Source organism: Pholis gunnellus, assembly GCF_910591455.1.
Source record: "Pholis gunnellus genome assembly, chromosome: 22".
NCBI lineage: Eukaryota > Metazoa > Chordata > Actinopteri > Perciformes > Pholidae > Pholis > Pholis gunnellus.
In genome coordinates, this window is record NC_136549.1 from 7,351,771 (window position 1) to 7,373,339 (window position 21,569).

At 45.4% G+C, this 21,569-nt stretch overlaps 1 protein-coding gene across 2 annotated transcripts in view; it reads right to left on the reverse strand.

The window, feature by feature from the left end:
- The window catches only part of tbc1d22a (TBC1 domain family, member 22a), a 95,294-nt gene that overhangs the window by 56,964 nt on the left and 16,761 nt on the right, over positions 1–21,569 (reverse strand). Inside the window, exons 6-9 of one of the 2 annotated variants that reach the window (XM_079183548.1) lie at positions 19,314–19,384; positions 11,603–11,731; positions 9,183–9,248; positions 5,209–5,323 (exon numbers count right to left, since the gene is read on the reverse strand). In XM_079183548.1, coding sequence (XP_079039674.1) covers positions 5,209–5,323; positions 9,183–9,248; positions 11,603–11,731; positions 19,314–19,384 — 381 coding nt within the window. Of the gene's footprint in view, positions 1–5,208; positions 5,324–9,182; positions 9,249–9,776; positions 9,840–11,602; positions 11,732–19,313; positions 19,385–21,569 lie in introns of both variants that reach the window. The other variant, XM_079183549.1, reaches the window with a different exon arrangement.

Below are 21,569 nucleotides of genomic sequence, written 5' to 3' on the forward strand. Positions count from 1 at the left end.
GAAACTTTAAGAGCAATGTGAAGAGTCTGGATCTCCGAGGAACGTCGTTACTCGCTGCTTTGCCGATTCAGATTCTTAATACAAAACACAAATCAACCGATAAACTAGGATGCATTATTAAGTATGTCATTATATAAAAGGAGTTAAGATGAGCTTCAACTCTGCCCGCTGCTACATTAAAGTAGCCGCCGCGGCGGAAACGCGAGCGGCGGAGGGTCAGCCAGATTCGATGGGAGGAGTAGGAAGACTTTTGGGTTCATTACGAAACTGTGGCGGGACAAGCTGAGACTGTGGCGGGCTGCCAGTTTAGGTAATTAATGAGAAACACAGAGTGACCTAAAGCTCTTACTTCCTAAAAGCTGCATGTATAATTCACAAATGTGCCCTAAGGAGACAGAAGTTGCCTCGCATAAGCAAGTGATAAAGAGGATAAAAGGAACTTTTGGCTGGTGAAAGCTTCAGAGAAGCCCGTAGAGAAAAAGGGGTGTGTCCAGGGATCTGAAGGGGTCTTTATGTTTCACTCACACACACACACACACACACAGCGCTATCAGGACCTCCATCACACCGGCATATTGCTCTTTGTGCTGCTCGTGCCCTCTCCACCGACGACTTCCCTTCTTCAGTACTTTCCCCGTTGCCATTTGGAGATGAGCCTCTCGCTTCTGTTGCAATAAAAAAAACGCATTTAAATTTTAAAACGTACTTAACCCAGAACATTTTATGCTTGTCCTGAAGCTTCCGTCCTCAAGGGTTGCTGCTCAGTAAGCAAATTACCTCGCTTCTACGGGGACAACAACATATGTCGGCAAAATGGTCGAAAGACGTTTGAGAACTGAGAGCACTTTTGTCAAATGCTTAAAAAAAAAAAAAAAACAGACTCTTCACTTCTCAAATATCAAAACCAGACAGGGGGGGGGGCTTTCTAAGTCGGGTCATTTTGAAAATCTTCCTGCTCTGTTGTTTGTCCCGCTCTGTCATTCTCTTTCTCTTAAGCCACAATGTCTCGCTGCCAGGAGACACACTTATATTCCACTACTCTGTCTTCATTCCAGCTGTGCTTCTCCGTCAAACCCTCACCTCTCTGAATTTCGTTCCAAAAGGCACTACTTCATTTCTCCCCCCCCCCCCCCCCCCCCGTCTCTCTAACCCGCTCCCTTGTCTTCATCTGCCTTTCTTGGAGTGGATCCATACTCAGACACGGGCATGCAGATTACATTATGGATCCGCTGGCCGATCAATGGCCGCTCCACATTAAAAGGAGGACCGACCGACCGCCCCGCCCCCGCGCGCTCCTTGGCCCGTCATGGCCCATCCTGGCCCTTAATTAGATGACTTTTATTGTCGGCTAATGGGAGAGGCGCTGCGGAAGACCAAAAAAAGCAAAGCGAAGCCTCACAGGTGGAGAACGATGGACTCTCTGAATCAATTCCTCCTTTGACACAAAGGAGGCCTGCTAGATTGCTTAACAGTCCAGGTGGATACACAACAACTTCAGTGGGATTTTTCTTTTTTTTTTCCCCCTCCCTGAGTTTATCAATAATCCACCAATGGGAACTTTTCACTGTGGATTAACAGTCAGGTGTTAATGAAAGTTGGTGACGGGGGGGGGGTGGGCGGATATGTGGATGGCGTGGTTAAGTGGTCGGGCCATCACTCCGCGTTGCATCATCTGAAGGTAAATGGAGTGCATGGCGGCTGAACGAGCACTGCAGCGCCAGACCAAGGCTCTTTTCTGACTCAGTAAAAGGAAGCCGGAGAAACAAAGCGAGAGATCTAAGAGGAAAGAAAAAACGAACTAAAAACGCAACGACAAAGTGACAGATATGAATAGTGGAACAAAAAGAAGACAAGTAAGTAACGCAACCAAACAACTCTTGTGGGCAGCAGAGTTTGTGTGTGTGTGTGTGTGTGTGTGTGTGTGTGTGTGTGTGTGTGTGTGTGTGTGTGTGTGTGAGATTGGGTTTCTTTTTCCTGCCCTATCCCTACCTGCTATTAGGGGGCAACCATTACACAATATCAAGTGAAAATACTACGTCAATAAATCAATGAAGAATCACAAAAAGACAAACTAGACGGAGACAGGAAGAAGAGACGGGAAGAGAGGAAAGAAAATGGCCAAAAAAGAAAATGACAACAGAGACAACACACAACATGGAAGAGAGAATAGACAGAAAAGACTTCGAATTCAACATTAGTGTGAAGAACAAATGCATTTCTAAAGACACTTTCTGCTCTGCGTTTGGCTGCTTCGTCACTCGATTCAGCTCCGCAGGACATGAGCCTGTATGGGTCTTTGTTCTGCGGCGCGCCGATGTAAGCCGCTTTTCTCAGCGCTCCTCGTTTGGTTTTACAGCTTTAATGGCTACTGATCGGGTCACTGTACCATAATGTGCACTATCAGGGCCCACTTCCAACAACAGCCAATGTTGAGTCCATTAAACAGACATCTGCAGAGTAGACTTTGTGCGGGACATAAACGCACAGGGCCCCCCCCAAATATACACAGGATAATGTGGTTACTGTGGCGTCTACCGGTCTCATCAGCGTTCCTTTCAGAGGCAGCCGGCAGTGAAAAAAGCTCTAAAAAAAGCATTGTAAGCTAACTGCTCAGCAACAAACGGCAAGACCGACAAAATAAGCAATATGGCGGCGCATTGAGCAGCTAAAGAGCCAGATCTTTGTCTCGGGAGTTGGTGGAGACCAAAACAGAGCTAAACGGGGTCAATGTTGACTCCGAATGAGTGTCGATGTCGCTCCCTATCTGCTCTCTGAGTGTCTTGAAACACTCAAGCTGATATGTCGGCGCTTACAACTTGCTTCAAGCTTAATTTCACAGCCAAAAGTGGCCCTAAAACATCTGCCAATGCAGATTTAATCAACGATGGTCAATAGTGTCAATGATAATCTCCTGGCATTAGGGTACAAATGAGCACTCTTCGCTACAAACATTCCTCCTATTCTAAAAGGAAAGATGTAGCAGTTTTAAAAAGAACACTGAATTATTCAATTATTTTTTTTTGCTTGTGATTCTCTACGTCGAGGGCCTGGGGGCCGTGTTTCTTAAGAGGGCAGTGTCAGGATTTGAGTAAAAGAAAAGTAAGACAGATGGACAGTTCTGGTGTTTGACCTATAAACACATTCAAATGTTACTATTTTTAGACTTGTCTATGTCTACATCGCCCACGGTGTGTGTGTGTGTGTAATATATCCATTTTTTAATCATTCTTTAAGGAACTAATTCTGACTCGAGAGACTGGACCTACCTTCACCATCCACTCGTGAGCTCACGTACAAAAGGGAGGGAGAGAAAGAGAGGGGGGAAAGGGGGGGGCAATGCGGTATAGAAGACGGTAAAATAGACGGCAGGAGAAGAAGAAAGAGCGAGGGAGCACGACGGCACCAGAGAGAGTGCGTCTCACACTTCCTACCCCTCCACAAAAAGGAGCGGAATTAGTCCTACCTCATGAAAGAGCCAACGCTCGCTCTCTCTCTCTCTCTCTCTCTCTCTCTCTCTCTCTCTCTCTCTCTCTCTCTCTGCGTCAGAAAGCAGGAACACCAAACAACAACAACAAGGCAGCACGTCAACCCCGCCGTGTACGATGTCAGCCCGGGCACGTTTGAAGGTTTTGCTGGCCGTGTTACGTTATTGGAGGCTCATCAGCGCATTGGAGATGCAGGGGAACAAAGAGCGGCGTGGCGCCTTGAAGATCTGACGAGACGTGGGATTCGCCCACAGAGAAAGGCAGAGAGAGAGAGAGAGAGAGGAGAAACAAATGCAGGGATGGAGAATGTAGAGAACGACGCGCGATAGAGGAAAGCAGACGCGGGAGAACAAAAGATAAAGGAGAAAAGTGGAAAGAGGGAAGGACAGGAGAAGCTAAATAAAGAGGAACCGAGTCACAGGAAACGGCCGTTTGTTAGGTTCACCGAGCTAAAAACGAATGCAGTCTAACACAACCAACAGCCCCGTTCATGAACGCTTGTTCATTTAGTGTTTGTTGTTGATCCAACTTCATTTTGGAGGCTGCACGGTTTGCATTATGCTACAGGAAGTGAACAAAAGTAGAAAACACCCTTTAATAAAAGGAGCACTCATTAGTCCGGAGTAAAAGGCCACGTGTCCGAAGCAGTGCAGAGAAGCAGAGGAGTCTGGGAGTCCAGCCGCATTGCGCGCTTCCCACCACTTCAACTCGTGGATCCCTAATTGTGTCGCTGCGACCACACAAAGTGACCGGAGTGTGCGAGGTTTAGTCCGCAGAGCATTGCGGTTTCCACTCGGCGGCTCTGTTTTTGAACGGCTTCAGAGAGAGCTCGATGGGCCGAGGCACAGCACAAAAAGAAACACAGCGTACATGTGGAATGTATATATGTATATGGCATGGAAGCTCACATGCATGCAGAAACATAAAGAGCTGTATGGCCACTTAAAAACGTTATAAACCGCATGGGGGCAATTCCCAATCGCTTACCGTTTGGACGCTTTCTACAGTATATTCTGGAAAAAACCCATAAGAACTCCCAATAGGTGATTGAAAAAGACTATCAGGCCTCTATTCTTTGGAGAAAAAAAAAAAAATGTGCAATAAGAGGAAATACCAGGAACCTAAAACATTAGTGGCGTTCATCCTGAAAATAACCCAATGGAGGATTCCCTGACTCAAAAACAGAAAGCATTAACTAAATAAGTTCTGCACCTCCACTCATTTTGCGATGCTATGCATTCTAACAGAAGACAATTATGAAATACTTAAAAAATGAAATTTACAAATAGCATGTGCCAGGTTCAAATGCAGCCACAGGCCTTCATTAAATGTATCGCTTCTCTAGTGTCTATCTAATTACTAGAGTAAATGTATTATGATGTTTATTTTTAGCTGTTCATACATTAACAGCCGTATTAAAACCATCCGTAAAAACGATGACTTTTCACGACCGTGTTTTGTACCCGACACAGTACGTTTGTACTGGGAAAGAAATGGAAGTCGTGGGATTCAAATAAATGTGGCGCAACGAGCGCACGCACGCCCGCCCACCGGTTAATGCGCCGTCTCGCACACGTACTGTATTGCTTGGATGTAAGGGACTCATGAGCCATTTGAAACAAACACACAGAGACTCGAGCGCCTGGTAACTCAAAAGAAGATGAGGTAGATGGAAGAAAAAAGGGGGGGGGGGGGGGGGGGGGGGGTGTCGGGTGATACTTACCGATGTACTCAAAGACGTAGACGACAAAGAACGGCGTCACCAGGTCGTTGATGCCTTGCACGTAGCCGCTGGCTGGATGGCGGATGGCCCAGATGAAAAGGATCCGCTCAAAGATCTTGCACACAAAAACGGTACACAAGAGAGACACGGTGTCAAAAAAAAGCACAACTGCATTACAGGAACTAATGCATAAAGGGCAGCTGATTGACGACGGCACGAGAGCAAAACAGTAGCGACGGAGAAGCTTAAGAGTCAGGAAAATGTCAGGTGAAAGTGTCAATTTTGTCAAATTTTCGCCCGACAAGACGAATTCATGAACTGTTATGTTAATAATGACGCGTGTTCACCGACGCCGTCGATAGTTGCTGTCTGACAGACGAACTTTAGGCCTTTTTGAATGACAGGTTTTGATCGGTTTAGGGAAGTGAGCGAGGCGCGTGAAGGCAGAAATCAGAACAGAGCCGAGCTGGTGAAGGAGGAAAGCTGCGGAATGCTTTCTGTGGGAGTCCGGCAGGAACACCGCAGATTGTGGGTATTGATCTTAGCTTGGTGTAAACTCTTGACTTCACAAGAGCAATCACCTCCATGATCACAGAATTAGAATGCATGGGGTATGTATTTGTGGGATGTGTGAGAGCTAAAAAGGTATCCCTGTGGAAGTAATTACTAGCATCGCTCTGGAATCGGCGCCCGAGGACGCACTCAGACTTTTATGGACTGACGGTAACACGCAAAATAACGTAGCGAAGCGCTAACAAAGACACGTAGGAAAAGGACCGCAAGCTAGGAAATATAGATTAAGCAATTCAGGATTTACATAATGAAAAAAATTAATCCGCTTTGCAAATGTTTTCTGAGGAAGGAAGTGCACTTAAATTGTCGGAGACACTGTTAGAAACACTGACTGCTTGATTACATGACAGCTCCACGTGGTGCCTTCAATGGCATACGTTCTAATAACAGTTTAATAATATTGACTTTCAAGAAAAAGAAATGCATCAAATGCACTTTCTTAAAGATGACATTACTTCAGTGAAACATCACATCATTGCGAGCGATGAGTCTGAGTTTGAACCTCTAGTGAAGCGTTTAATGTGCGTGTTGTGCGTTCTATTTTCTGCGTTTGTGTTATTCCACCTCTACCCTCCCTTGCTATCTGGACCTCGTCTGTATTTATCCTGGCGTTCATTGTCTTTATGTCTGTCACACAAAATGCAAGCCAAAAACTTCTGTTGCTGTGCTGCAAATTAGGTGGAATCGGGTGAGCCCAGCTCAAATACATTTTCTCTTTCAGCACAGAGCAACACCTCAGTCTTTTACCTCTTTTCAGCTGCATTTTTGTTTTTGTGCACAAAAAAGAAATCTCTCTTTGAACTTTATTCTCTGCTGTGGTGTTGGTCTCCTCCTCACTTTGTCTCCGTCTCTTCCCCCTCTGAGTCCGTCTCCTCCTCCATCTTCCTCTCTCTCTCTCTCCCTGATTCTCAATATTTTTTAGCACGACCAACACTTCCATCTTCGTTATGGGGGCGTCTGCTTAATGCTGCCGGGCCCGGTGAATTAAAGGGAGGCTTGATGTTCAGCTCAAAAAACACGCACCTTGCTGTACCACACCCATCGTGTTGGAGATATGTCATGTCCCTGTCACTTTCTAAATAACCTCATAGCTCATTGTTTTATGGCGAGGGAGAACAAAAGAAAACATGGTCATGTTGAGGGGTTTTTTTTTTTTGGAAGCTGTGCCCGCAAAACGTCTCATTTTCTATTTGAAGTAATTCAATCAATGTTGAGATGGCCAGGGAGAGATTGGTAAGATGCAAGTCTCTCCCTGGCTTTCTCCCTCTACACCTTTCTCCTCGAATCCCTTTCAGCAGCCTCCACACCTCCTCTTTCCTTATCAAAGCCCCATCCATCAAACACGGAGAGGTGCTGCTGCTTTCAGGGCGTGTGGGTAATGGGACTCTCTCTCTCACTCTCTTTTTTTTCTTCTTTTTGTTGTGCGGCCTCTTAAGCTGCCATGCATGTGTCACGCCGGCACCTACGCAGCGAAACCCACAGCCGGGTTTACTACGGGGCAAGGAATGTGTGTGTGTGTGTGTGTGTGTGTGTGTGTGTGTGTGTGTGTGTGTGTGTGTGTGTGTGTGTGTGTGTGTGTGTGTGGGGGGGGGTATCCTCGACAGGTAGCGAGAAAAATGGACGCAAACAAAATGGCGCCGAGGGAAATAATGAATCTGACACGTAAAAAAAATGAAAAAATCAAACGTAGCTTTAGAGGCTTTAAAACGTGATTCCTCTGTCAAGATATCATGGGCTCAATCGCTCAAATAGCCCACGCGTTCATCAACGGCCACTTTAAACTGCGGAGTTATTCATTGAAAAAGATTCCTCGATAACGGCAGACGGTGATGAATCGAGCGCTTTCAGCCTCTGATCACAATTCGGAGGCGGTAAAAAAAAAAAAAAAAGAATGTTTTCTTTTCACGTTCGGGAACTCGTAATTGCTGATGATCAACTTCTTGCGAAGGCCGCATTGTTCTCCAGAACGAGAAAGTCAAACGCTTAAGATACCACTTATGAAATCACCGCAGCATTGCTTCAATACCCCCCCCCCCCCCGGACAATGGAAAACACTGTTGACTGCCTTCCGTCTCGACTAAATCTCTCCAGGCCCCACAAACAAGTGAAATAAAATGAAGCAGGGGTGATTTTCAGGTGGCGCCGCTGCAAGCATAATCATATTTTGAACATAAATAAAATAAAGGGTGGCCTTTGGATATATGAGGTGCACGCTGCTTGGATATAACGCTGGCTTTTCTTTTTGCATTCAAAGATGGGATGAGAGGGAGAAAGAGTTCTGTGAGAGGGGAAAAGGACATGTACAGTAGTAACACACACCATACATCCCTCTCATCTCATCTCCTCTCCCTACCCGAGTGGCATCCCGTACAAGACGGGTGCAACGGGAAGGTGGCGTCGCCTGTGGCGCTGTGTGTGTGTGTGTGAGTTAATGTGCACTGATGAATGCTAGCATGTCTCCTCGCTGTCCCCGGTGTGTGTGTGTGTGTGTGTGTGTGTGTGTCTGTGTGCTCACACACACACCTCTGTGTAGGTGTATACACAGAGCCGTGGACACCTCATTAGCCTGCGCCTCATTACGGGATTTTTATTTGGGGCTCTGTGCTTCTCAGGCCGCTGGTTCTGCGTGTGACAGGACCTCCCAGAAGCACCGGAATAATAAGATAGACCTAACCTCGTATAAATGGAGGGAATCAAGTTCATTTCCGTGTTAAGTTGCATTGGGAAGCCGCGCCGATCGTCCCTTCAGGGCGGTCGAGGCGACTCCCCGCACCGCTGCAGAGACAAAAGTGACTTACACCGCATTTACATTTTAAGTATTTAAGGAACCGTTATCCGAAGCAGCTCGCAGCGATTTAGTAGTTAAGGATTCCAGTAATGTAGGCCTCGCCGTATGTTGTTCCTAATGTGCCCTAACTACCGCGTTGTTGTTGTTGTTCTATCAAACATACTTGCTTAGCAGGGTTTTTAGATAATTAGTTCCCTAAAACGCCCGACTAACAGGAAATGCTTCGTTCAGTAGCACTAACAGAGCGGAGCAAAGAGTGTGTGTGTGTGTGTCTGATCACATACAGACGACTGAAGGTAGTGTAGAATTCTATATGTAATCTTTGTTTGTGCCTCTGTGTGTGTGTGTGTGTGTGTGTGTGTGTGTGTGTGCCATGCCAGACCATGCAGTAGCGAGGGTTCCCCCCCCCGTTTCAAACTCCCAGGCAGACAAACTTTCTTTAACTCTGAACTTGTCATTCAAGCCACTGTGATTTCATTTTTAACGGACACTCGTCCCAACAATTTGATGGCGTTACCGCCCATATCTGCCCAAAAGGAGATGGGAGGGGAGGGGGGGGGGGGGGGGAACCCTGCTATAGGTGAAGAGGTGTGTGTGGTGCAGCAGGTCTCACCTCTTGGACAGAAGCTTGTTGAAAGAGAGGAATAAGAGGATTAGTTCTCGGTATGTCAATGTGAATCTGCAGAGAGAGAAAGAGAGAAAAAAAAAAGACAAACACTGAAGCAACGGGCAGGTTAGCACAGATCTGGGCATCACAGAGACGGAGGGAGGGAGGGAGGGAGAGAGAGAGAGAGCATCAGTTAGAGGATTGGTGTCCTTGACTGAATGCAGACGGGGCTTCCTGTGATCTGAAATGGATAGCAGCGGTGGTCTTGAATGCAAGTGTGCAGATTTGGAGACGCCTCTTGCGACATCGTGCGCACGGGAGGACATTTTGTGCGTGCCGGACCGCGCTCACACCATTTCAGAGTGTCTGCCCCGCAGACGGACGATAGGACAGGAGGACAGATCCATCAGAACGGAGCCAGGCGGATTGCAGGGCAGCGGTGGCGGCGGCGGCGGCTGGAGCCAAGCCGGCCAGGACCGGACCAGACCGGACCGGACCGGACGGGGGACGGGGGGTTTAGTGAGAGTGTGTGCGGCTTTGTTGCCGACAGGACTGGGGATCGAGCTGTACTCACAGTCCTGTCTGCTCGGTCAGCCTTACCTCTGTCACCTTTGGCTGCAGCACCAAAGACTCAGGACTCATCCTGGGAATGTCTATTTGGATCTGACATTGGAGAGAAGGGTGTTAGAGAGACACACACACACACACACGCACGCACACGCACATTGATACTTAAAGAGTAGCAACGTCGTCGTCCCCCTACATGTACTTGTCCTCAACGTTCAACAATTAAACATGTGTTTGGTCAGCTGTAAGACCTCCCCAGATGTTCCCAGGAAGGGGTTTAAACCCGAAATGAGAAAGTTCTGACGTAAAGGGAAATTCTGCCATTTTTAAACAAGGGTCATGATCTCATGACCGTGGCCCGTCTCACTAATGTATAGTTGCAGTTCGCCGCGATGGGTAATTAGTGGGGCGAATAAGCCTGTAACACAACAAGGCTCTGCCACCGTGAGTGTGTTTAAGGAGGATTACTGAAGTCTTTTTGCCCCCTAGTGGGGACACAAAGACTGTTTGAGGCCGTCTTTACCAGCACAACTCGATCAGCTGTTTCAAACACACAACTCCGGTCTACTTCCTCTGTTCGCCGAAATAAAGCTAGAGTCGGTTTCTTCAACACTTTCTCTTGGGATGAAACTAAACAGCAGCAGAACTTCAAAAAAAGCTCGCCGTGCAGGCTGGGACTTCTACAATGGCTATATGCATAAAACACACACACACACACACACACATTCTCACACAAGCTGTTTGGGCAAGTTCCCAACGACATAAACAGATATATATATAAAAGAGACAGATGGAGAGACACAAGAAGAGACACTAGCCACGGGGACAGATGGCGAGATTTGCACCAGCTGAAGGATCAGCTAATATGAGCACACACGCAGACAAACATAAAGACATATAGATACATGTAATGTGTGCAAATACATCTACAGCCACTTAAACATCATATACACAACACCAAACACATACAAACCCACCGCCGTGTGCGACTTGAGTGCCAAACCGACATATGTGCGAACACACGTAATCTCTCAAACACAAGCACGGCGGCGGGGGGGGGGGGGGGGGGGGGGAGAAAATCACTTAAAATCACTGCACAGTCCGTCAACACAAACAGTGTTGGAACAGGCAGAATTTGGCAGAAAAAGAAGCATCAAGACGCGATCCAAACAGCCATCAAAACTAAGTATGCCAGCTTTCTGGCACAGGGCGCAGCAGATCAATGGGAAATTGGACGGAATATGAGAAATGTGTGCGGTTGTTGTTGTTGTTTTTTTGTTGCCATCGACAGCCCAGTTTGATGTTTCTCATCGCCTTGAAATGAATGGGAAGTAGTGGAGTGTTCAAATGAAAGCTTTTGTGAGGTGGTGAGAGAGAGAGAGAGAGGGAGTGTAAAAAAAAAAAGTAGATATTATTTTCAAAGCCAAAGAAAAGTGTTCATTTAAGGCGCTCCCTCTGAAGCTCGCGGCTGGCTGTCTCTGCTCTGTGAAGCTCGACCACGTTCCCGCCGTGTCAACACGGGACGGACAAACGGACAGCAGCTCTGAGAGTACATGAGGGAGGAAGAGGAAGAGCACGGGGCCTGGTTCCAGTAATCCTGTCTGTGAATCCTGTCAACACACACACACACACACACACAAGCAGCCACGTGTCCCGTCTGTACTGAGGGGATACATTAGTGACGAGAAGCTGTTCCTGTAATTGAAAATGGAGCTTTTTTCTAGTTTCTTTCATTCTTCAGGTTCTGGGATTCAGACGTGTGTTTAATCAATCCTTTTAAAACACACAATGAGTAAACAGGACCCGAGAGCGTGCGAGTGTATGCGCTTACATACATACACATAGATATATATATATACCTGTCTGTATGTGTCCTGATGGTTCTCGTCGTTGCGGGAGTCATAGTATTGCTGGATGAAGCCGAAATATTCTTGTCTCTTCCTCTGCAGGACGCTCTCTCTTCTCTCTGCATTAGCTGGTAGGTAGCCCTGGAGGAGAGAGTCAAATGGTGAAAGATGTGTTGTCGTTAGAGGTCATCAGTCAGCCAGACTCGTGCTGCGTGTCTCCTTGTTCCCAGTCTTTACGCTGAGCTGAATAGAACTCTCAGTGAGAAACGTATGTAAATTGCCAAAAAAACGGCAAAATTATTCCTAAATGTCAAATGTCTTACAATGTGATTCATGTAGAGCTGCAGAAAAAAAATATCTTCACACTGCGAAACTGAGACGTGGAAAAATTTAATTGTTTGCAAGAAACCATTTGTTGCTTTTATTACATTTTCTTTGTATTTATTGTATTGATGTGTTTTTTTATTGCTTTTTATCAACTGTACTGTTTCATCCGTGTTTAAATATGCAATATATTTTCACTGGCTATCCATGGTTACATTACCTTGTATATCGCTGTTTATTTTGTTATATAAATAAATAATGCTGCTATTTGCATCTTTTATGTACACTTTATCATTAATCTGGTTCTTTAAAATTGCCATAACTATCAACATGTATTAATCCTTAAACCACTGCACTTATTCTAGTACGGGCCCTTATATAAACTTTAGCGAGTAGCTGGTAATAGCCTCCGAGCTAATATACCTGTCTATTTGTGACACGGACTCGCTCGTGTGTTCCACACGGGACTCATTAACTCAGCTCGGCGGATACTCCGTAAAACCGTCTTCTCTGAAACCGAATGTTCATTACATGTCACGTCTCTCTCTCTCGCTCGTAATTATTTGTCTGCCAGCATACACCGGTTAATGAGCCTCTTGGTCTTAAAAAAAAACAACCTCGGCTGCGAGTTCAATCACAAACCAAACTCTCGGGATCACGCAGTCTGTGAATGACACACTTCACTTTGCAGAGAAAACTTTCTGCTGCTTGACCAAGCCTCTGAGGGGAGGTACCTTTCTCTCTGTGTGTGTGTGTGTGTGTGTGTGTGTGTGTGTGTGTGTGTGTGTGTGTGTGTGTGTGTGTGTGTGTGTGTGTGTGTGTGTGTGTGCTTCTGGGAATGTGTTTGTCAAGACAGTTCATGTGAGCATGCAGGCATTTGGGGAAGTGTGTATCCTTCTTGTGCAGTCAGGCTTATGCAATGAGGAGCAAGTCAACTCCAAACTGAACAACAAATCTAAAGTCTATTAAAAGCGAGAGCTGGGACCGGGGGGGGGCTCTGAAATATTCACACAGTTTAAGTCTTCTAAACAGAACTCAAAAACACGACTGCTGGCTCGCAGGAACTTGTCCCCGTGATACATAAAGCAGCGATGTGTGTAGCCGATAGAGCGACAAAAGGCCCTTTTCCTCTTCATGTTGTGCATATTACCTGAAGTGTAACTGGAAGAGTTCATACATGGATAATATTATGATGAAAGTCAGTTACAGGTTATTAAGTTCAGTTTTCAGGGACCTTAGTTCAAATAAATCGATGACTCGCTCGTCTTTAGTGATAATAAACTGAATATCTTTGAGTCTAAACAAGACACAGAATAGTTTGACCCCTTCTTGGCTAAAAGCAGTAATTTGAGAGGTTTCTTTCCCGTCTGCATCATTCAATGTGAGAAGAATTCCTCCTCTCCGATTCCCTGGTCAATGTCTTTTATTTCCGTGCTGAGCTGCAGAGCAGAAGTGCTTTAAGTTCAGCTACATTAGCCGACAAAGACCCAAGGCCGTCTGCTGAAGAAGACCAGGTGGTGCGGCTGAAAGCTCCAAAAGAAAAAGGGTCAGGACTGAACCTCCACGCTCAGATCTTAAAGAATGTTTAGCCAGAGAGACGCAGTGCTCCGTCTCTTCACCACTCTGTCCGTCTCTTACATTTATTCGTCTCGACTTTCAATTTAAACTGAGCATTTTTTATTTATTCTTTTATTTTCCTTCTGAGAAGCCATTTGGCTGCTGCTCAGTCACATCTGAGAGCAGATCTGTTTTGGACCGGCTTGAGTGGAATCGCCATCAAACTAAACTCGTCGTCTGCGCCATCAAAGACGGTCTGCGCATCAGGTCGATAATGACCGTGTGTGTGTGTGTGTGCTATATATATATATATATATATATATATATATATATATATATATATGTGTGTGTGTGTGTGTGTTTGTTATCTAAGTGCATCCTTGTCTTTGTTGTGACTCTGCTGTTTGTTGGGAAGCTGGTCGCCACTTTTTGGTAACACGCCAGCGAGCATATCGGGGGGAAAAAAACACACACAAAGTATCAATTTTGGGCAACTGTTTAGAGGAAAACTAATAAGAGCGGCAGCAAAAAGTTGCTCTCTTTTATGGTTATTTGATTCTTTTTTCTTTCTTTTTTTACCTACACAAGGCCTCTACTAGAGAAGCCTGGAGAGTCTGTTGCAGACGCAAACACTTGGCTAACACACACAAACACCTACTCAGGGGTTGTAGAAAACACAACACATGTGCACGCTCGGACACATAAAACACACACTTCCATCTTCCCCTGCCGGCCCGTCTATCTCCTCCAACTTCAATAACACCGTCATTCAAAGCATTGTCGTCCCCCTCCCCCCCCCCATTCTCTTTATTGGATTCAGTCACGACGAACCGCGACAAACCGAGAACACGTAGAAGGAGGCGGACAGACTCCTCACTGATCCCCACACGGACTGCTGCCAGCCCCTGCCAGACGGAACTCGGGGCTAAGATGAGGCCTGACTGGGACTTTTTTTTTTTTTTTGTCACATGTTGAAAACGCCTCCATATGCACACATATGCACTCCAAAAGCGGCCCGCTACCAAAACAGCAGTGTCTGCCAAACGAGGGAGAGGAGAGCACGTGCGTGCTGAAGGTTAATGGACACACCGCAGCTGCATCACTGCTCGATAGGACACACACACACACTCAGGGATTTGGAGGCCATAAAAGGACGCAAGCTGTGTCGCACACTCCGCTGTGATTTGAGTTTTTATTGCTACTGTTTATCGCTAATAACTGGGTATCGCGAATCAGAAACTACTTCAACGTGTCAGTGTTGGTGTGTGTACCCAGGCTGTACACTGGGCGAGATAATTGTCATTTCTTTGAACATAATAATTGTATGTGTCTAATGAATAACTGGTGAGAAGAAGAAGAAAAAAAAGGATGTGTGCCTTTCTTTTAGAAAATAGAAAATGACTGAGTATATCTCACAGTAAAGTGCATTAAGTGCTGAAGATCCAAGTGTAATTACGCTTGAACCCGAGTGGCTCATTTCCATTTCATCTGTGGTCCACTGGTTAAAAAGGGGCGAGTGGAGATGTTTTTTTTTTCTCTGATGGAAGGCAGAAAGCGAAGCATAAATGCAAGACGTCTCCGCATGACCTGCCAGTGGTACAAAATCAGTCTACCAAAAACCTCATCTCTTCATTCTTCCTCGCATCAGTCTACTCCTCCATCCTTCCATCCCTCTAATGGATCCTCCACTTCAGTAAAAAGAAAAACATATGCTTGGGGAATCCATTTGGGGGATTTAGATTAAATTGTTTGTACTTAGCAGCCGCACATCATTCTGGAAGCAGACTGGAAACAAACTTGTCCCACTGCCGGAAAGTTGAACAGATAAAACTTCACTTCTTTCTAAAACGCTCTCGTCGCTCGTGTCTCTACGCGTCGCGTTTTATACTTAGAACTAGTAAACTGAGTTTCACAACATGATTTGAATTTTGGAAACATGAGAAGCGACTTCACACCCGTGACTTACTGCAACTTGTACGGCTGAAAAGGTATTCAGAAACTTATATTTGGATGGTTTTGGTTCGACGATGTTGCCTGGAACTGCATCTGAGGCTTTCCCAACCGAATGACCATAACAGCCAAGTGAGAGGTGCATTCACCCAATCGGCTGTCGACGGGTACGCTCTCAAACTTTGCCCCGACCATATCGAATGAGCGTGAAACGGTGGTTCGGTCGAAATGAGCTTTCGATTTTGACCTTGCACATGTCCAAAAGAAATAAAAAAAATTAAATAACTCTTCAAAAATGACTTCCTGGTGGCCTGCAGCTGCACCTTTTGAAGCAACACGACTGGAAAATCCTCCTGCTCCTCTGAAGTCACCGTGATGTACGCCCAACAACGAAGGCGCCACTAACAGGAAAAAAAACAGATGGAGTAGGAGTGCATTCTCCTGCACATATGCAAACACAAAAGGCAATATATTACTTTGCATCTGTTTACAAAAAGCACTTTGCTCAGGTCTGAGGAGAGGATATTGAGAGGAGACGGCGGATCTGCAATCCTCCTAAATTACAGTGGAAGTGAAAAAAAGGCAAAAAGGAAACTAAACGCTTCCCTCCAAGGTGTGAGATGCCTCTTCAGACTGCGCATACATTCTCAAGTCCGCCTCACATAAAGAATAAAGTTAAAAATCATTGCCCTCTTCTCTCAGGCGATGGGATGATGTGCACTGTTGTGAGGTAACAGTTTAAGCATAACGATATCTGAATCAGTCCCTGACACGTCTCATATAAGCCTTCAGCTTTGTCAATAATTCCACAGCCAGTTGGTTTCCTACTCCTCTCCCGCTTCACATTTAACAGCCACACTCCATTAGCAAATGTACATACTGCCCGCGGGGCGGACGTTCTTTCACAAAGCAGGAAAAAAAAAAAAAAAAAGCCATTTCATTTCTTCGTTCTCCTTCGGGCCTCGGACGCAAAAGGCTCTTTAAAATAATGAAATAAAACGGTTATTATTTCCGAAATAATAGAAAAGTTCAACCGGGTGTGTTTTCAAAAAAAAAAAGCTGGGGGCAACCTGTGGAGCCTCTCCATCAAAATAAGGAAACGGGGGTAGATGGAGCCATCCGGGGAGGCGAGTCATCGCTGTCGTTGGAGAAGTTTGTTTTTGTTTTTGTGCGTTATAATTTCCACACAAACCAATAACAGTTAAAGACAGTTAAGCACGTTTCCTGCGAATGCAGACCGCTGGGGGAGCATCACCGAGCTCTAAACCGAGTCGGGGGGGGGGGGGCCTGTTTCTCGTCTCTGGCAGGTAAAAACAAAAAAGAAGAAGAAGAGCGTGGCTCAAGCATGGCTGCCGGAGGAGAGAGAGAGAGGAAAAAAAGAAGGTTGGTGCACGCTGGTGAGCAGGAGAAGGGCACAAGGGACACCACTGGAGTGAAGTATTATTAGGTGCCTCTGCCAAGTTTATGGAACACAAGCGTGGCCTGAGAGTCTCAGTGTGTGTGTGTGTGTGTGTGTGTGTGTGTGTGTGTGCCGGACGGAGAATAGATTTTCCGAGCTTGATCCCTCCCTATCTATTTCTCCACTGGATCATGCCACAGACAGGACGGAGAAGGCAGTCAAGTGTTATGACACTTCAGAAGATATGATTGCTTTGACACTGTGCCCACTTTTCGCTTTAATCCGAACCTTGGATTTAACCCGGAGGGACAATTCCCCCCGCGCGAGGCACTAGAAATGCATCGAAAGCCTGACACGTAACCTCAGAAATGGATCTCGAGTTTTTGATGGGTCCCCCCCCCCCCCCCCCCTCCTCCTCCCCATATATGTTTATCAAAGTCATCTTGGACATAAACGTCCTCAATGAAACAAATAAACAAAATGCCTCGGCTTGGATGTTGGATAGCAAAGCACCCGCTTGTTCTTTGTAACAAAACAGCTTGTAAATCAAGTACCGAAGCCGTCTCCTAAACTGAGGACATGAAGGAGCTGCAAGGCTCTGTGCCTTCATAGCTTCGTGTAGACGCAACAGATGAGTGGACTACTGCAGCAGTAGAAGGCTAGACCCCCCCCCCTCCGCAAAGGGTTCAAGGTGATAACATTTCTCTTGAGTTCTCTTGAGCTCAAATGTCCCACGCTCCCGTCACAGACCAAATATATATATATATATATATATATATATATATATGGTATCGGATCGCAGCCGGTATTAGGTAGCATAAACCAACAGATACAAACACTTTCAGCCATTTCACTGCTACCCTCCAATAGAAAAGTCTAATAGCTTGATCGCCAACCCACGTTTGGTAAAACTTGCTTTTCATTTTTTAATTATGTACTGTATATTTTACTTTTTATTATATGTTATATTTAACTGCCTTGTGTGCGTTTTTGATATTGTGTTCACAACCACTTGCCGCTCTCTGTGGACGAATAAAGTTCTACTTGACTTGAATATTTAATATATATATATATATATATAATGAATACAATATTAAATATTTGGGGTTTAGTATGACTTTCAAGAAACTGTTTGACATTTTACCACTCTCGTGTTTGTAGGGTAGCTATGGAGCTGGAGCCAGGGGGCCATTAGATTAGATTATCAAAGCTTAGCATAGAGATTGTCAGCATGGGGGGGAACAGCTGGACTCACTCCCTTCAAAAGCTCCCAAGTGGCCCATTTCAGAATCATATCAATTTCATGATTGAATTATAATTGTTTATGCATTAATGTGTTCACTATTTCAATGTTGCAGCTGGTAAAGTTACAGCTACGTTTAACTACTCTATATACTTAATAATCAGGCTATGTACTACTTAATAATACATCATAGTCTATTTGTTGCGTTCTACTTTGTGTTAAGATTCCCCCGTCTTGGGGTGACGCAAAGTATCCTAACTCGTACTTGAGTAGCCTAAATGTACAGCTTTACATTCCACAACTGCTGGAACGCAAACTTGTTTACAAGAACACAAAGTTCCTGTAGATCTAGCCGCTTGATTTTAGCTATTTAAGTGCATCGGATTGATGCATCGAACTATAGAACGTTTCCTGTGGGGAAACACTGTACACATACAATCACATGGAACACAAACTCCAACAACACATTAATGGGGTGTGCATTAGTTAATCACCCACACACGCATATAAAAACACACACACACCCTCCCCTCCCGTCCCCAGATTTAACTTCACATGGCGTTATGAGCCCTCACTTCAGTCGAGTAGCTAACAAAGCGGCCGTTAATGGTTGAAGCACCCAGTCGGTAACCTCCCACCACCGGGGGAAAAAAACAAAAACACAAACAGGCGCGTGCACGCGTGCAAACACACACCTTTAATGACTTCTTTTCTGCGGCACATTAGCTATTGTGCGGTAATTAATGGGAGAGTCATGGTGTTCAAAAAGCCAGTCTTCTCTCTGCAGACTAGGAGCTGTACGCCACAACAATGGCTTAATGAGTAAACACGCCGCGCGTCTCATGAATAAATTATTTGTGCCTCGCAATTAATTTTCCCTATTGAAGTTTGAAAGAAAAAAAAAAAAAAAAAAAGCAGGACTGTTACCAGTCTTCATAAATCAAAAAAAAGGAGGGAGTCGGGGAGAGAGGACATGACGGCAACTTTTTGTGTGTTTGTGTGCGCGTGTGCCTCGGATCCTCTGTAATGCTGTGTGTGTGTGTGTGTGTGTGTGTGCTTTTGATGAATCTGGGTATTTACTTGCGTGTTTATGAATGAGGTTACATAGTCTGTTTTTTTTGCCTCAGAGCGTGTTTGTGTGCATGTGTTTTCCATGTTTTACACAAATTTGGTGTTTGTTTCCCCGCTGGGTGTACATTGTATATGCGCGGCACGTGTGCGAGAGTGAGCATGCCGTACGTAAGACTTACTGAAAGGAGCTTCCACGTTATCGGTCGCACCTGTCGCGGGATTCCAGACCAGCTGAGTTTCCGTAGCTCCTCTGTGAAACAAGAACAGAAGCACCAGAGGGTTTATTTTACATTCACCACGGACACACATGTATAGAATTGTGGTACAGGGATGCTTTGAGGTAAGTCTTTCTGACAAAGTCAATCATTTGACCACATAAAGTCCTCCTCTTCTGTACATGTTGCTACTTAATGATAATGAAGAAGTGGATTGCAGCACACTGTAAAACTAGTTCATCTTTATACTGACTGACTCTAACTTACAGCTTCCCTTCCCGTCACATTTCCCTTGGAGAGGTTTGATTCCTCTCTCATTGCCGCCGCACCAGACTGCATTAATACAGCTGTGCAGAGAATTTAAAATATTAATCTCAAATATCGATACTGGCGTCAGTCAAGCTCTATTCCCCTTCCCTCGTTTTGAATTTTTTCCGACCACAGACCACAAAGCTAGAGGACGTGCATTACTAGAATAACTACATAAAATAGACACAAAATCATTGTATTCAATATTTTTTTTGTTGTTTTGCCGTGTTGGTCCGTCTGCCTGACTCCATGTGAATGCAGCATTCCTGTGATAAAAGGAATCCATCCACCATGACACAGAAATTCAAAGCATTATTGGGTTAGTAAGTCATTCTTGGATACCATTCAATCAATCAACAAAGTAGCAAACCAGCCATGTCCTCGCCGCCAAGGCTCTCCCAGTCCCGTCCCGCTTTCACTGCACTGAAATGCTCCGGTGGGTTAGAAGAGGATTATTAACTAAGGCCGGGTGGGAGATCCGGCTGGGCTATAATGTAAAATAAATCTGGAGAGGTGGAAATTGAACTTTTAAATTGGCAAAGAGCAGTTCCCTTTGGGTCCATGAAGACCCAGGAAAATATGGCTTAATGTCAGGGATGCTACACAGACATCCGACCCACAGCCGTCTCTGTAACACACACACACACACACACACACACACACACACACTGTCAGTAAGACAGGATGGGTTGGGTGTAGGGATCAACAGTGATCCGACAGGAGATGTTGCTTTTGTCTTGTGGCATTTAATAACCCGTCTCTTCTATTTCTAACCTACTTCCAGTGAATCAAACATAATAAGTAGACTAGAATAAAAAAGGTGGAGGATTTCACTTCCTTGCACCAAACTGAGCTGTGTTCATGATATTCTGACCCCCACTGCGTCTCCGTGACACATTTCCAGCTGAATAGACTGATCCGAGAGGGAAGTGAGATCACTGAGCGACCGGGCAGCTTCAGGGTATTCAACACATACAGTATCTGTTTGCTTACGTTCTTTTCAGCAGCAGTTCCAGGAGGTACCTGGATGAGAACATTAACTCATCCATTATTCACAGATAGGTCCCCCTATTCCCGGGCCCAGCATGTCTACAACCCCCCCTCCTCCCTCCCTCCCTCTATTAGCATTCAACAAGACGAGTTGCCACGGCCAAGCTGAGGCAAACATAAAAACACAATGGGAAATCTCTTCACTTCTAATTGCGCTGCCACTGATTTACCTGCATTCCAAGAGAGGACAGGGGTTAGATGGGACAGGGACGGGGACGGGGGGGGAATTGATTTCCGTGCGAATGAAATGGCACAGCCTTGATATACTTTTCTGAGTTCAAAAAAATTAAAATGAAACAACTGTACCTAGTAAATAAGCCATATTCTTCCTCGACTCGAAATTCAAGGCACAGGCTGGGAATTGATAAGCCCTTCGCACGGAGTGAACGGTATTGATTAGCGCTGCCAAATGACTCCGCCTCGCCTGTTCTTCAAGGCAAATGCAATGGAGGGCCAGAGACAGATAGCGGAATAGGAAATAACAATCAGCTAAACAGCAATGGGCTAAGTCCATCGGCTAAATTGAGTGAAACGCATTAGAGCTTGTTCAGCTGATGGGAGAAGCTATTTATTCACTATATAGTTCCTGTGCATCTCCCACTTAAGATTTCTCCCTTACCTCGTCCCCGGTGACTTTAATTATATAGAAATTCAATACGGTGATGCAGTGCAAAGCACGGCTCTGTTGGTTTGGAGCGAGTCGGGGGCCCCGCAGTATGGAGAGGCTTTCAAACACCCCAAGGTTACCAGTGCAGCAGCAGCAGCGAGTCGCATTTAAAAGCACGGATGAATAGAGGAAGAAATCTCTCTCAGACATGACACCCACCATAAAGGTTGCTGCAGGTTTTCTACAGATTATCT